General features: G+C 35.9%; 2 protein-coding genes across 2 annotated transcripts in view; one reads left to right on the forward strand and one right to left on the reverse strand.

The window, feature by feature from the left end:
* The window catches only part of Gint3 (GDI interacting protein 3), a 115237-nt gene extending 110213 nt beyond the window's left edge, over positions 1 to 5024 (reverse strand). Inside the window, exon 1 of the mRNA XM_090393213.1 lies at positions 4741 to 5024. The gene's annotated coding sequence lies outside the window, so the exon portion shown is untranslated. The remainder of the gene's footprint in view (positions 1 to 4740) is intronic.
* A 186-nt stretch (positions 5025 to 5210) lies between these two features.
* Mon1 (vacuolar fusion protein MON1 homolog) overlaps positions 5211 to 13667 on the forward strand; it is a 90676-nt gene continuing 82219 nt past the window's right edge. The window contains exon 1 of the mRNA XM_090393211.1: positions 5211 to 5589. Coding sequence (XP_090249337.1) covers positions 5281 to 5589 — 309 coding nt within the window. The 5' untranslated portion in view covers positions 5211 to 5280. The remainder of the gene's footprint in view (positions 5590 to 13667) is intronic.

The following is a 13667-nucleotide window of genomic DNA, read 5'->3' on the forward strand; positions in this document are numbered from 1 at the left end:
CCTCTTGATAACCATCGTATAGATGTAAATATCACTAAATCTTTATGTTGACTACCTAGTTCCTCTAAAAATGTGTCAAAAAGTCTGTGATTCAATGCCTGGCACAACAACATCCATCACTCTTTTTAGTTGTTGTAATAATCCTAAAGAATTTGCAACTAAAGCTTCTTGATGCAAAATGCAATGAAATTAAATAACTCCATGTGGAATATGAGTGGATTTAACAAACCCCTTATTGTTTACAATCATAGAAGGCCCACCATCGGTTGCAATGCATGCTATATTCTGTAAACTTGTTAGAAGGTTTTCTGAAATATTGTGACCTTTAAGTGTTAGCGGATCAAGAAGTCTTCTCGTATACTGAAAGAAGTGATATATTTAATCATCGCGCAGCATTGTGCCATATTGGAAATATCATTTGATTCATCAACCACAATAGATATAAAATGGCAGAATTAATATCCATAATTTGCATATTTGAAATGTCTGCAGAAATTGTTACAATCCGTTCCTTGACAGTTCTAGCCGAAAGAGGCAAATCTTTAATTTTTTGACATATCTCGTCCTTATTTTTCATATCTTTAAATAGAATTTCAGAGACATACATGCAATTTTTTAGAAATTCACCATCGGTAAAAGGTTTTCCTACTTTTGCTATTTCAAGGGATAACAAAAAAACTTGCTTCAGTAGTATTCGACGAAGATTTCGTCCAAGTTGACAAATTTCTTTGCTGAAGCAATGTTTTCTTTTGCTCATACTTCAATAACTTTCTTTTCTATTAACACCCTCAAGATATTTTTTACTGAAGTCTAAACGTTTTGCTCGAAAATGTCGTTCGACATTACTTGATTTGTTATTTTGAAGTTGTGGGTGGCAAATTAAACATAGTGGTTTCCATTTACTTCTATAAATGCAAATTTCTCTATCCACATTTTATTGAATCCCGTTTTCTTCGATTATTTTTCTTTTTCTTGAACTCATATTAGGAGGGTTATTATCACAAATTTACCTGCAAGTAAAAACACAAACTCAACATAATAACATAATAAAAATTAATTTGTGCATAACATTACCTGGCACTAAATAAAACACCATTTAGTACCACAATAAATAAGTTAAACCAACAGAATATTTATTTTGACAGTTAAAATCCATATGTATCTAAAAACCATAGTGTTTGACAGGAAAGCTGATCAATTAGTTAAAATTTTCACTGTGGCACTAGTTACCTTATGCAGGGTTAACATTTATTGGTATTTCAAATGTAACGTAGTTGTCAGTTGTTCATGTCATAAAATTTCATGTGTAACACACGTCACATGCATAGTAACTAGCGCCACGAACAGGTTGCATCATAAAACAATATTTAGTTGTTTGTATTAATTATGTATCTTTTAATTCAATATAAAAGAGACGCACTTTGTTCAGCCAAGAGTCACATGCGGCTCCGGAGCCGCTGGTTCCAGACCTCTGATCTAGAAGGTTGATAAAACGGTCACCACCCAGACCAGTTTCAACCTTTATTGAGGTCTCTTCAGTGGGAGCCAGACCCAGAGGTGATATCAAGGTTGAAGTAATGCAGAAGTCATATTTACATATACAAGCTGCCAAAAGATGTCACCTTATTATTAAATTACTCTGGATTAGAGAAAGATGTTGGAAGTTTTTTTCACTTGGTTAGACTATAAATTATATATTCAGTTTAATCCTTTATCCAAGTGTAAGCAAACAAAGTTTGCACCTGAAATATCACTTGGATAAAGGATTAAACTAAATATATAATTTATTGTCTATAAATAGTCTATTCATGTAGTCAATAAAACATATATAGACTTCTTTCTGCTTCTCTAGATATCTTTCTATAATAGTTCTAATGTTGAAGAGTCCTTTTCCAGTACCTTTATTTTCCTGAAAACCAGATTGTCTCTCATTAATTTCCAATTTGATTTTACATTTATTTCTTTCTAGGATGATATATAACATATCTGATTGTTCTGTACTCTTCACATTTAAGTATCTTAGATATTTTATCTATTGGTAGGAATGTTTAATGCTTAAAATCTTTTAGTAGAGGTCCAGTTTTGTACTTATGTCAGCTAGTGATCTTATAGCTTTATCATTTAAAGCCTTTAGACCAGGGGTTCCCAACCTTTTTGTTTCCTAGAGCACATTCTAAAATACCGATAGGGCAACAGGGACCATCTATTTTTTCAAGCAAATTTTTTGAATTCGTTTGTTAAACGAATACATACAAAGTTTACATTATAATCAAATGTTTTATTACTTAAAAGTTTACATTATATAAAAATTTAAATATATATGTGTAAGTTAGTGTGATCTTTGGCATTGCATTTCATTGGCCAGTGCTTCATAATTAGGAGAAGATGATATTCCAGTTCTTAAACTGGAATGAACAACTTCGAATGCGTGTCTACTTTACATTGTATGCATTTAATACTCGTCATGTGTCATTAACGCATGCGTCATATAGCATGTGCCATGAATTGTTGTGTGATTATTTCAAATGGTTGAACAGCGGCGGGCGCCTTGGTGCCTGCGGGCACAGGGTTGGGAACCCCTGCTTTAGACATTCTACCATAATTCTATAATAATAGTTTGTTGTCATGCCTTCGTTACCATTGTCAAATTAAATTTTGGTCATCAGTTAACTCTGCCATTCCAGTCTTCAGGTGCAACAAGGAGACACTCTCCTCCACTACAGCATAAAATGCTTATACCCTCACTTAGTTTTGCATGCCAGTCGAGGTAAAGTCCCAGGGTGTAGCCGTTGGTGCACTCTACCAGCTATTATCTGTAATTGAAGTAGAAAAAGCTATCATCACAAACCTGAAATGAGGAAAGGCAGCTAGAGTAGATGACATTCGACCAGAAATGCTAAAATATAGTATAAAAGTTTTATAGTAGCTATACTGCATAATTCAGAAGGCCAACTCAGAGGGTCAAATTCCAGATGATTGAAATAGAGCTCATAATGCCCATCTATAAAAAGGGGAATAAAACTGAATGTGAGAATTACAGAGGAATTTCTCTGCTGAGTTTTCCTTGTAAAATTTATGCAAGTATTCTTGAGAAATGGATAAGAACAATTGGGAAGGAGAAGCTGGAAAAGAACAAGCTGGGTTCAGGCCAAACAGGTTGGTAGGATCAAATAGTTGAGAAATCATGGGAATATAACAAGGATCTGTATTTATATTTTTTAGATCTGGAAAAGGCACATGATAAGGTGCCGAGAGGAAACTGTTCAAAATGCTCATTATATGGTGTAAATGATACATTATATCAAGTAACACACAGTCTCTATTTGAGTTTTAAATCAGCAGTTAGAAATGAAGGAGGCGAAATTAAGATGGTTTGATGTTAAGTCAGGTGCATGACAAGGGTGTACATTATCTCCACTGTTATTCATCATCTATACAGATCACATTATGAAGGAAAGTGGTATTAAACCTGATATCAAAATTGGAGATGTTAATCTCAGCTTTTTACTTTATATAGATGATGTTATACTACTAAATAAATCCAGAACAAGTCTGTATGATTTCCTGACCAAATTGAATAACTGCTGTAATAAATTTTGTATGAAAATCAGCATTAAAAAGACAGACAATGAAAACATCAACTGCAATGGAGAACCTATAGAACAAGTAAAACATTTCAGCTATTTAGGCACAAATTTTAGTGAAGATAGCAAATAAAATTTGGATATAGCAAAATTAGCGAAGCTAGTATGGTAGGAGGTCAACGGAATAAATTTAAATGGAATGAGACAGATCAGTCAAAATATTAAACTAGCTGTTCAAACCAATTTTAACTTATGAATCTGAGAACTTAGTCAGAAATAAAACTCTTGATTATAGACTGGAGACCACAGATATGAGAGTCCTGAGAAACATTAGGAGACAGATGGCATCAATGGCAGTATCATATTAAAAACAAGGATATTAGGAAAGAACTTGACATTGTTAGCATAGCTAATCTCAGGTAGTAAGGCACTTAAATAGAATGGGAGAGGAAAGATTAGCTAATCAAGTGTTCTTTTACTAGAATGCCAGCAAAGGTTGGTCGATTGGTAGAGCCTCTGCTATTAATGGCTCAGTTAAGTAAGTTTGAGCACGGTTAGCAGTTGGAAGGGGACCAATCATTCGATGCTGTTGGCACACTCTCCCTCAATGAGTCTTTGAACTCCTTGGAGGTGTCTAATAATAATAATGTCAGGAAAAAGATAATAATAATAATGCCAGGTAAAATTGCCTCAGAAGACAGAAATATAAGATTTACTATTGGAATGTTGACAGATAACAGGCTGATCTGTAGGAAAATTGTTGATAGGAAGTGAGTAATGATGTAACTTTTCATGTAGTACTATCATAAAATCCTGTTCACCCATCCGGAGGGTATTTGTCAGGAATTTGATGATGATCTCTTTAATTAAAAGAGGTTCTTGTGAAGCTAAACAGCTAGCAAGTACTTCCCGATTATAGTAAGGAATTCAGGGGAGGAGGAAAATTTTAAGCTATTCATATACTCAGAGGCAGGCACTGTAGTTGTAGAAAGTTTTTTACCTTCGGTACCAAGTTTATAAAATTGCTTGGTATCTTTAACAGGAACTGTAGTTATCTGCAATAATCATATACAACACAAAAATATTTTAAAAAATGCTAACGATTGTTCTATAAAATATATATATATATATTTACATTTTTTTTAATAGTTCTTACCGGGTCTCATGAATCGTTCTCCTATTTTTCCACCATATTTATTCCACGCGACATATATGAGCAAAATATTGACACATAATACCGACAAAAACGTTCTTAAAATCTTCCATTGAAACTCGCTGATGTAAGACGCGTGATCACAAAATAATGCCTGTAACGTTCCCCAATATATAAATAAAGTTTTCAAGACTGGCCAACTCTCTAGCCCTTCTGAAGGAGGATATGACTCGCCTTCAAACATTTATCAATTAAAAACCCAGTTTATTTAATTATATCATAGCAACTGAAAAGAGGCTTGATACTACGTATTTTATTTACTAACGTAACGTACTTATATAAATATAGCGACACCTATCGACGGCATTAATTGTAAACAGTTGAGTTTCATTGCAATAAGGGATCACATAAGTATATTGTATTATAAAAGTAAAGCAGGTTTTTAAGATATGTTTAGTCAAGCAGTGGCCACAAAAAGGATAACCGTTTTAGCTACCCTTTACAATCGATTTTCATCTTCTCTACAATGCAATTAATATAAAGATGGCGTCTGTGGAGCCAAATATTGTATGTAATATCTCGCATCAAAAGCCAGAAGAAGACGAAAACGAAATTCCTAAAGACTTTGAACCTGGAGCGTCGAGAGAGGCCATGCTTCTTCCGGCAGGTTCATATGAAGAGGATGAAAATGCACCTTGTACAGAATTTCGCCTTGGAGAGTACGGCAGGAAAGGAAGCTGCATTAGCGAGATCGAAAGGACTGTAGCTGGAGGGGAGGTTGATACTGGAAGTAATGATTCTTCTGCAGAAAATCACACACAAGAAATTACGGTGAATGAAATGGATAGCGAAGTGAGTTATGATGTGCATTTTATTTATTTGTAATTCTAGATGCGCACTCTAGATTTAATAAAAATGGCAATCAGGGGGGAAAAAGAGGCTCAAATATGTCACCCAAAATATGCAGATAATTAGTATTTTTTGCTATTGTTTCTAGGAGGAGAGGACTCCATGGAGTCAAGACTCATTATGCAATAATTAGTGTAACCTTTACATTTCAAGATCTGCATACACGACTGAATCCAGATGGACGTACAAATAAGGAATATTACCAATTTTTTATAAAATAGACAAAAAAATGCATGAAAAAAGTTGCATTCAAATAAACATTGTCATTCTTTTCTGGATTTTTCAATCATAAATAGTACATCTGCATATATTATTATGTAGTCACAATGTACAGTGACCTCAAGGGTGATATATATGTCCATATTTTGTATATCTGTTTTTAGAGGAAAATTGTTTATTTATTCTTCTAATTTCATCTAGTTGCTACAACTGTGATACTAATGTTATTGATATCGGCATTCTAACTGACAGTCTGTTTCTATGGGGAGCTCTTTTTTCCAGTTCACCCTATTTCCAGTTTTTTTTTTGTTTTTTTTTTTGCCAATGCTCTTGGATGATTAAGGTTATTGTGTGTATCACAGGGACCAGAACACTGAAAACTTAGTTAAGGGAAAAAACATTATTCGATAGTATGTACCCTTGAGATGTTTCAGAATGGTATGATAACATAATTTTTTATTATTTGTTTCCTGTGAACCCCCCCCCTCCCTCTCCAAAAAAAAATTAATCTGTCACAATCTGCTGTCCAATATTTTAAAATCTTACATTTTGTTATTCTAAGCGATACAGCTTTCATCTAGATCTGGTCTTCGTATGAGTCTTTTTCCAGCCATTCGAGCATCAAAAATTGCCTTTGCTAACTTTCCTCTCCTGTTCTGTTTAAGGGACCTTAGGTTCAATCTTTTCATACATTCTTGAATATTAATGATATGAAGTAATTTTCTGATATTTTTAATATGATTCTGCCACTGATACTGATTTTCTTCTGAATTCTCACATTAGCTTTTATAAACTTTATTTCAACCTAACTTTCAGCTCTATAAGAGTTAAAATCAGTTTAAACAGACTTTCATATTGTTAGTGTTCTGGCTAATTTCTCTCTTATTTCATATAAATTTATCGAGCTGGTTTCCTCACCTACCAGCTTAGTTTATTTTGTTATGTATTTCCATATTTAATTTACCATCTTCACAAAAAATTGTGCCTAAATAGCTGAAATGTTTTACTTGTTTTGTAGGTTCTCCATTCAGAATGTGGTTCAAGTTTTCCATGTTCTGACCTATTTTCATAATTTATTAATTATATCTGACCTCCATGGAGTCAAAGGACTCATTATGTGTGTGGGAGGAGGGGGTCTATACTCTCTCATGGCAAATGATCATCGAGCCATGTTCTGAACCCATTCAGTTTCCATACTTTCAGGCGATACATTCCGCTCATCAATCACTCCCTATGCAAAGGACCTGCTTCTCATTCTCCTGCTCACACCCTCCTTATAACAGCTCCCATGGATGGCTGCTGGTTCTATCCTTGCCTCCCTCTACTCTGAAATATCTCCTCTACATTAATCTGGTAACAATCCCTCACCAACATATGTCTTATCATATCATATCATATCCCTCTTCTTCTGTTCACAAGGCTCTTAAGTTGCATTCCTCTGGTCTCTCCTCATATCTGACATTATATGGACTTGATACTAACTTAGTAAACCTTCTCCAATACATTCTTATCCCCCCCACATTTAAATACTAGGTCACCAAATCTGTGCACAGTAGTCTATATGTGGCCTGATCAAAGCCTTATATAGGGAACCATAACCTCTTTGCTTCTGCATGTCAATGTCCTCCTCATTATTGCCATAATCTATTGGGATGTTCCTACAGTTTTAGCAATGAGACCCCTAAACATGAAATTTCTGTCCACCATCTCTCCCAGATCTCTCATATCCTCCATCTCCTAAATTTCTTCATTAATAGTATATTCTGAAACCTAACCTTGCCTACCAAATTTCAAGACCTTGCACTTTGCAACATTAAACTGATATAACTCCAATCATTTACCCACTCACAATCCATTCAGATCTTTCTTCAAAGCTACAACAACTTCTCTACTTCTCACAGCCCTTCCCAACTTTACATCATCAGCAAACAGCTGCACATCTCCAGTTTTGCTGGTCCCAATGTCATTAACATACAAGTTAAACAATAATGGTCCCAAAACAGATCCCTGTGGCACTCCATTAGTGACCTTCCTCTTTTGGGAAGGTTTGTCTTTTGATTATTGCTTTTTGTAAAAATTTCTTACAGCAGTTATTTAATTTAGTCTTAATGACTTGTAGTGGATTTAGTGGCCAGCCTGGCTGCCTGAGTGGTTAGCGTATCTGCTCTCCAGCCAAAGGCTGCAGGTTTGAATCCCGCTGTGGGCATGGATGTTTGTGATTGTCTGTGGAAATAGTAGTGGTGGTTGGCAGTATGTGGCGTTGGTGTATTGAGTGGTGGAGACAGAACTGTAGAGCAGGTGCCCTCCCTCGATGAGCCTTTGGACTCCCTGGAGGTGTCAAATAATAATAATAGTGTACATCATCATCTACATAAAGAGCTCTGTTTAATATCCCCATTTGATACCAGGTTTAATGCTACTTTCCTTCATAATGCAATCCATATAAACATTGAATAATAGTGAGGATAGTGAGTATCCTTGTCTTAAATATGATTTTACATCAGACATTGTCCTGTACATTTTTCAGTCTAAATTGTTGACTTCAATTATAAGTGTGTGTGTGGGGGGGGGGGCTCTATATAATGTTCTATTTACACCATATAACTACCATTTTAAAGAGCTTTTCTCTTGCTGCCTTATCATATGGTGTTTTCAGATGTATAAAATTTAAATATAGATCTTATTTTTTTACACATACACACAGTTTATTGCTATCATCATCACATGGGGTTTCTCCTGAAATTCAAAATCTCATTCTGTGAAGTCCATGCTACGTCATTCACTGATTACTTATGATACTCTCTCAACTCATTCCGCTCGTTCACCACTCTTCAGATTAAAAAATCTAGTCCTGAGATCCCTGCTGACCATACTCTTATGAATGCCATCCATGAAAAGTTGAAAATCTAGTACAATAGTATTGCTGTGGGTGGGCTAAGGATTAAATACTTTTTTCTTTTTTTGAATCCTGCACTAGGGACCAAGCCACTTTTAATCTCTAATGAGTAGAATGATGGCATCATATGGGATGATCATGTAATACGTCATTTCTTAACTATTTAAAGTAAAAATTTGGTCCTAATAATCCTTATTTAGCCTAAACCTAGTTTGTTCCATCGGTTTCTGTACCATAATTTTTCTTTCATTCTGGAGCTAGCCTCTTCTCAGATGTGCTCACACAAATCTTCTCTGGAACGTTCAGTAAGGAAATTTCCCTGCAATTCTCAAATTAAGTTTTTTTTTTTTTTTTTTTTTTTTTTTTTTTTTTTTTTTTTTTTTTAAATCTCTTTGTATAGATGGCTACTGTTACAGCTATATTCCAGTCATCTGACATTTGTCAGTGAGGTCAAGGGACTTCTGCCCCACAGCAGTCCAGGACCTCATTGCATGCCTACAGGAAAAATGGTCCCAAGTTCCTATTGATTGCTATTGTACACTTGTGGAAAGATGCCACGTAGGATTGCTGCAGTCATCACAGTGGAAGGAAGTTCTACATCTTCTTAAGGTGGATGCCATGGCTGTTTGTTCCTCACACTATGGTGTTTGTCGACATGTTTCCAAGAAATATATGAACAGACAGAGGACAGCCATGGCTTTCCCTCTTGCCAATTTCTATATGGAACATTTTGAAAGATATGCCCTCGGTACTGCCATTATCAACCTTCTGCCTGGCTAAGATATATATATTGATGATGTGTTCTCTGTGTGGCTCAGATAGACTCTTTCCTCTTCCATCTCAACAAGTAATCATCATAAGCAACTTTAATTATTTGTTTAGCACACATCAGGTTGCTTTGTTGATGCAGTTAGTCATCACCATCAACCAATCCACTAGGCCTGTGAGAACGCCCACCATGCAGTTGATCTTGTTAGGCTTTGCTTTACACCGGATAACTTTAAACTCATTGCCATACAAAACTGTTATTACTAGTATTGCACCCGTAGCTTTCTACCCTAACTGGACCTAAATCATCCTATATCGTTAGCAGCACATTCACTTTCTCGTCCTGTCTATCTTTCTTAAAAATACTATACCCTTTACACTCTATGAGCATATACTTTTATGCTTTAGTATATGCTCAGCGAGCTAGATCTCTCTCTCTCTCTCTCTCTTTTGCCTACAGTCTGTGGTCCCAACATATTACCAAGGCCAGAAACTGTTACCCTTTTATTCCTGATACTGCTGGCATTCATGTACAGTAATCTACCATTTCTTCCATCTTCAAAACAACAACCCTTCAGTTAACTGACCCTTGCCTGACAAATGACTTCCATGCAGCACCATGTAATTGTACGTCAATTACATGGTGTAATCAGTCTATCCTGTCAGTTATCAGAATGGCAAATTGCTTCCTAATTTGGTGAGATAAATGATAGATTTATCTGACTACATTAAGATTCTAATGTGATGTCATTCTGAGTAGAATTCCATCTGATTTTTGTTTAACTGTGTTCAGAAATGACAAGGAGTTGTCAGCTTCCTTTTCATTGTGAATATAATGAATAGTTACCAGCACTTTATTGTGCCAAAGAAACATATGAGATTAGTTTACAGTGAAATATGAATTCCACATAATACTTAAAGACCAGAGATTGAATTAATAGTGAAACCCTTTATAAGGGCATTTTCAGTTGGAGATGTGTCTCTTACCAGTTTTCTTTTCCCACCCAGAAACGTCAGAAAAATTAACAAACCGGCAGGAGAATAACACATAATTAACAAACAAATCTTAACAGGTGAAGTGAAGTGGTTGATTACTCAGTTGTGTAGCTTAGGATAATATTGTATCAGTTTTTTGTAATTTTGTATCAGTTCCTCTGCTTGTAGACTGGCCATACAAACTTTTAAATTTCATCATTACTACATTCCTCTTGTTTCTAACAAAAATTCTGTGGACTTCAAATGAAATACCTAAAGATTTCAATTTACTAGATTCTGATTTTTTTATGCAACTCCAACCCCTGTAAGGTTGTAAACCTATAGTATTAGAACTGTTAGTGAGCTAAGAATTTTTTTCTATTTTTATAATTTTAGATATTTTCTTGTATTATTTTATTTTTTATATCATCCAGAAACCCTGTTCTTGAGACCAAATGTGGACCTTCTCAAGCCACTTCATGTCTCTAATGAGTGGGCAGTGGGCTTGCATCAGACAATGAAATTCATCTCCCACCTTGAGACAATTACAAACATTCATGCCCACAGTGGGATTCCAACCCCTTCTTGTTGGTTAGAGAGTGGATATGCTAACCACTCAGCCATCTAAGCTGGCATGACTAGTTCTAATGTAGTTTCACTGTTTGCCAATATTTTATTTTTTTATGTGAAACCCATAAAAGGTTATAAATTTGTAACACAGTGTTAAGTCTAAGAGTTAGATAATTTGGAAACTTAGAGAGTAAATGTGGAACTTTTTTGAGCCAACTTATATCTCTAGTAACAGTGTATGGCCATTTACTAGACAATAGAAATTGTCTGTCAGCCTGTCAGCATCATGTCCTAAGCATCATGATCAACAACAAATGCCTTAAACAATGTTCTCCCTCAAAGCCAGGGAAGCAAAGGTACAAGTCATGTTGTCTTCTGAGTAGCAATTGGGTTTGCCTGGGCAACCTTGGGGCTAGGTGGGGATAGTAATTTTTGAAAAAAAAAAAAAACTGCATAACATACTTTACATTTATGAGCTCACAAAATTATGTTTTAAAAAAATTGAGAAGACATATTTTTATTCACCTGAAAATATAACTGTACATAAAATATGTGTACTTATCAAAAATATGTTAAAAAGTAATTATTATTATTATTATTCAGGCCTCCAAGGAGTCAAAAGACTCATCGAGGGAGGTCCTTCCTAAGACATAAAGTCTGTCAAGACTCATCGAGGGGAGGTCCCCCCTGAGAAACACAAAGTCTATCATACCACTCTTTAAACTCACTGACCGTTCTCGCTCCCACCACTCCATCAGGCAATGCATTCCACGGCTCAACCACCCTCCACACAAAGAAACTACTCCTTACCCTCTTGCTCACAGTTTCCTTTCGTAACTTCCAGGGATGGCCTCTTGTCATCACTCCTTCCCGCTGTTCAACCAAGTGAAAGAACTCCCCAGTGTCAACCCTGTAACCACCTCTCAACAGTTTAAGTCTCAATCATATCACCTCTCCTTCTTCTATCCACCAAACTCTGCAGTCCACATTCTCTCAGCCGATCCTCATAACTCTCCTTGTACAGTCCTGAAACCATCTTTGTCATCCGTCTTTGTATCCTTTCCACAGTTAATTTATCCCCTTCAAATCCTGGGGACCAAATCTGAGAACAATAGTCCACGTGTGGTCTGATCAGAGACTTATACAACGGAATGATAACCCTCTTATCTCTGCAGGTCAGTGTCCTTCTCATAATAGCAGCAATCCTCTGTGTTACCTTCACCACCTTTGCAATATGTCCCCTAAACTTTCTCAGGTTTCTTTCAATTAATTGTGAGTTACTGTCAGGTCTTCTCAGTTTTTGTCTTTTGAACACACACTTTGTCATCTTTGATATTGAGTGGGAGACTGAATCATGTGCACTGCACACAAGTTAAACACTGATCTCCATATTGTTCTTAAATGAGATTAGTCATCCTCAATGTGCCAGAATACATCCTTGCCTTCTTTCAATAAAGTTGTCTTGACTCACCCTCTTACCTTTTAGTAATACACAAATCACCAGACAGTATCAAATCTCTCCTCTCTACTTGGACTGACATTAGCCTTTCCTAGCATAAACACATCACATCAGAAAGCTTCCTCAGCCTCTAAAAAACTAGTCATTATTTTTTGCTCAAGATGTTGCTTTCCCCATCCATCTACTATCTCCATATAAATTCCAAATCTGCCCATCCTTAGAATATTGTTGATATGTAAGTGATGCACAGAAAGTATCCCTAAAAATTAATGCTGTCTGTCCAGAAGAGAATGATGAGTCATGATCTACTTCAGTTGCTAACTGACAGATAGACTGTTCAGTCTTTTCTACAGATACTTGCATAGACACTGTTTCACTGAAATAACATTCTTTTGCTTTCCATTGAACCAAGTAAAACATACGCAGCAGTTACTCAACATCCTTTTACAGTCCAATGACAGAAACATTGAACTTGTTTTTCCTCCTTTATTCCATCTGCCTCTATTTTCTGGAACAGTCTACCTTCATCTTTTCAAAAAAAAAAGTTAATTGGTTCCTTCTTTCAAAATCCATGTTGTGCTTGATGTTCGAAAACCAAAATTACTGGCATTAAGAAATTATGCATCTTTGTGAGATGTAAACTTACCAAATAGTTCACCTTTCTTTATTTTGAATATATCATATGTTAGTCTCAAGGGGGGTGAAGAGAGGGGAAAGTAGTTCCACTGCATAAAGGAGGTTCCAAGACTGCTGTTGAAAATTACCGGCCGATCAGCATATCAGGAATTGTTGTCAAGGTCTTGGAGAAAATAGTCAAGAAAAAAATACAAGATTGGATAGATGAAAATGGGATACTGTATGGGGGACAACGTGGTTTTGTGAAGGGTAGATCATGCCTCAGTAACTTGCTCACGTTTTATAACACAGTGACCGCTGAACTGGATAAGGGTAATGAGTTTACAGTGATTCTACTGGAACTTGCTAAGGCCTTTGACAGGATACCACATGGAACCCTAATCAATAAACTGCAGCATATGGGGATGGATACAGGGTTGGTGAGATGGATAAGGGGGGGGGGTTGATGGAAAGATATCAGAGAGTGGTTTATTCAGGAGTAGAGTCCAAAAGAAGGCT

Source organism: Typopeltis vanoorti, chromosome 5, assembly GCF_054136105.1.
Source record: "Typopeltis vanoorti isolate ZY-2024b chromosome 5, IOZ_Tvanoo_1.0, whole genome shotgun sequence".
NCBI classification, from domain to species: domain Eukaryota; kingdom Metazoa; phylum Arthropoda; class Arachnida; order Uropygi; family Thelyphonidae; genus Typopeltis; species Typopeltis vanoorti.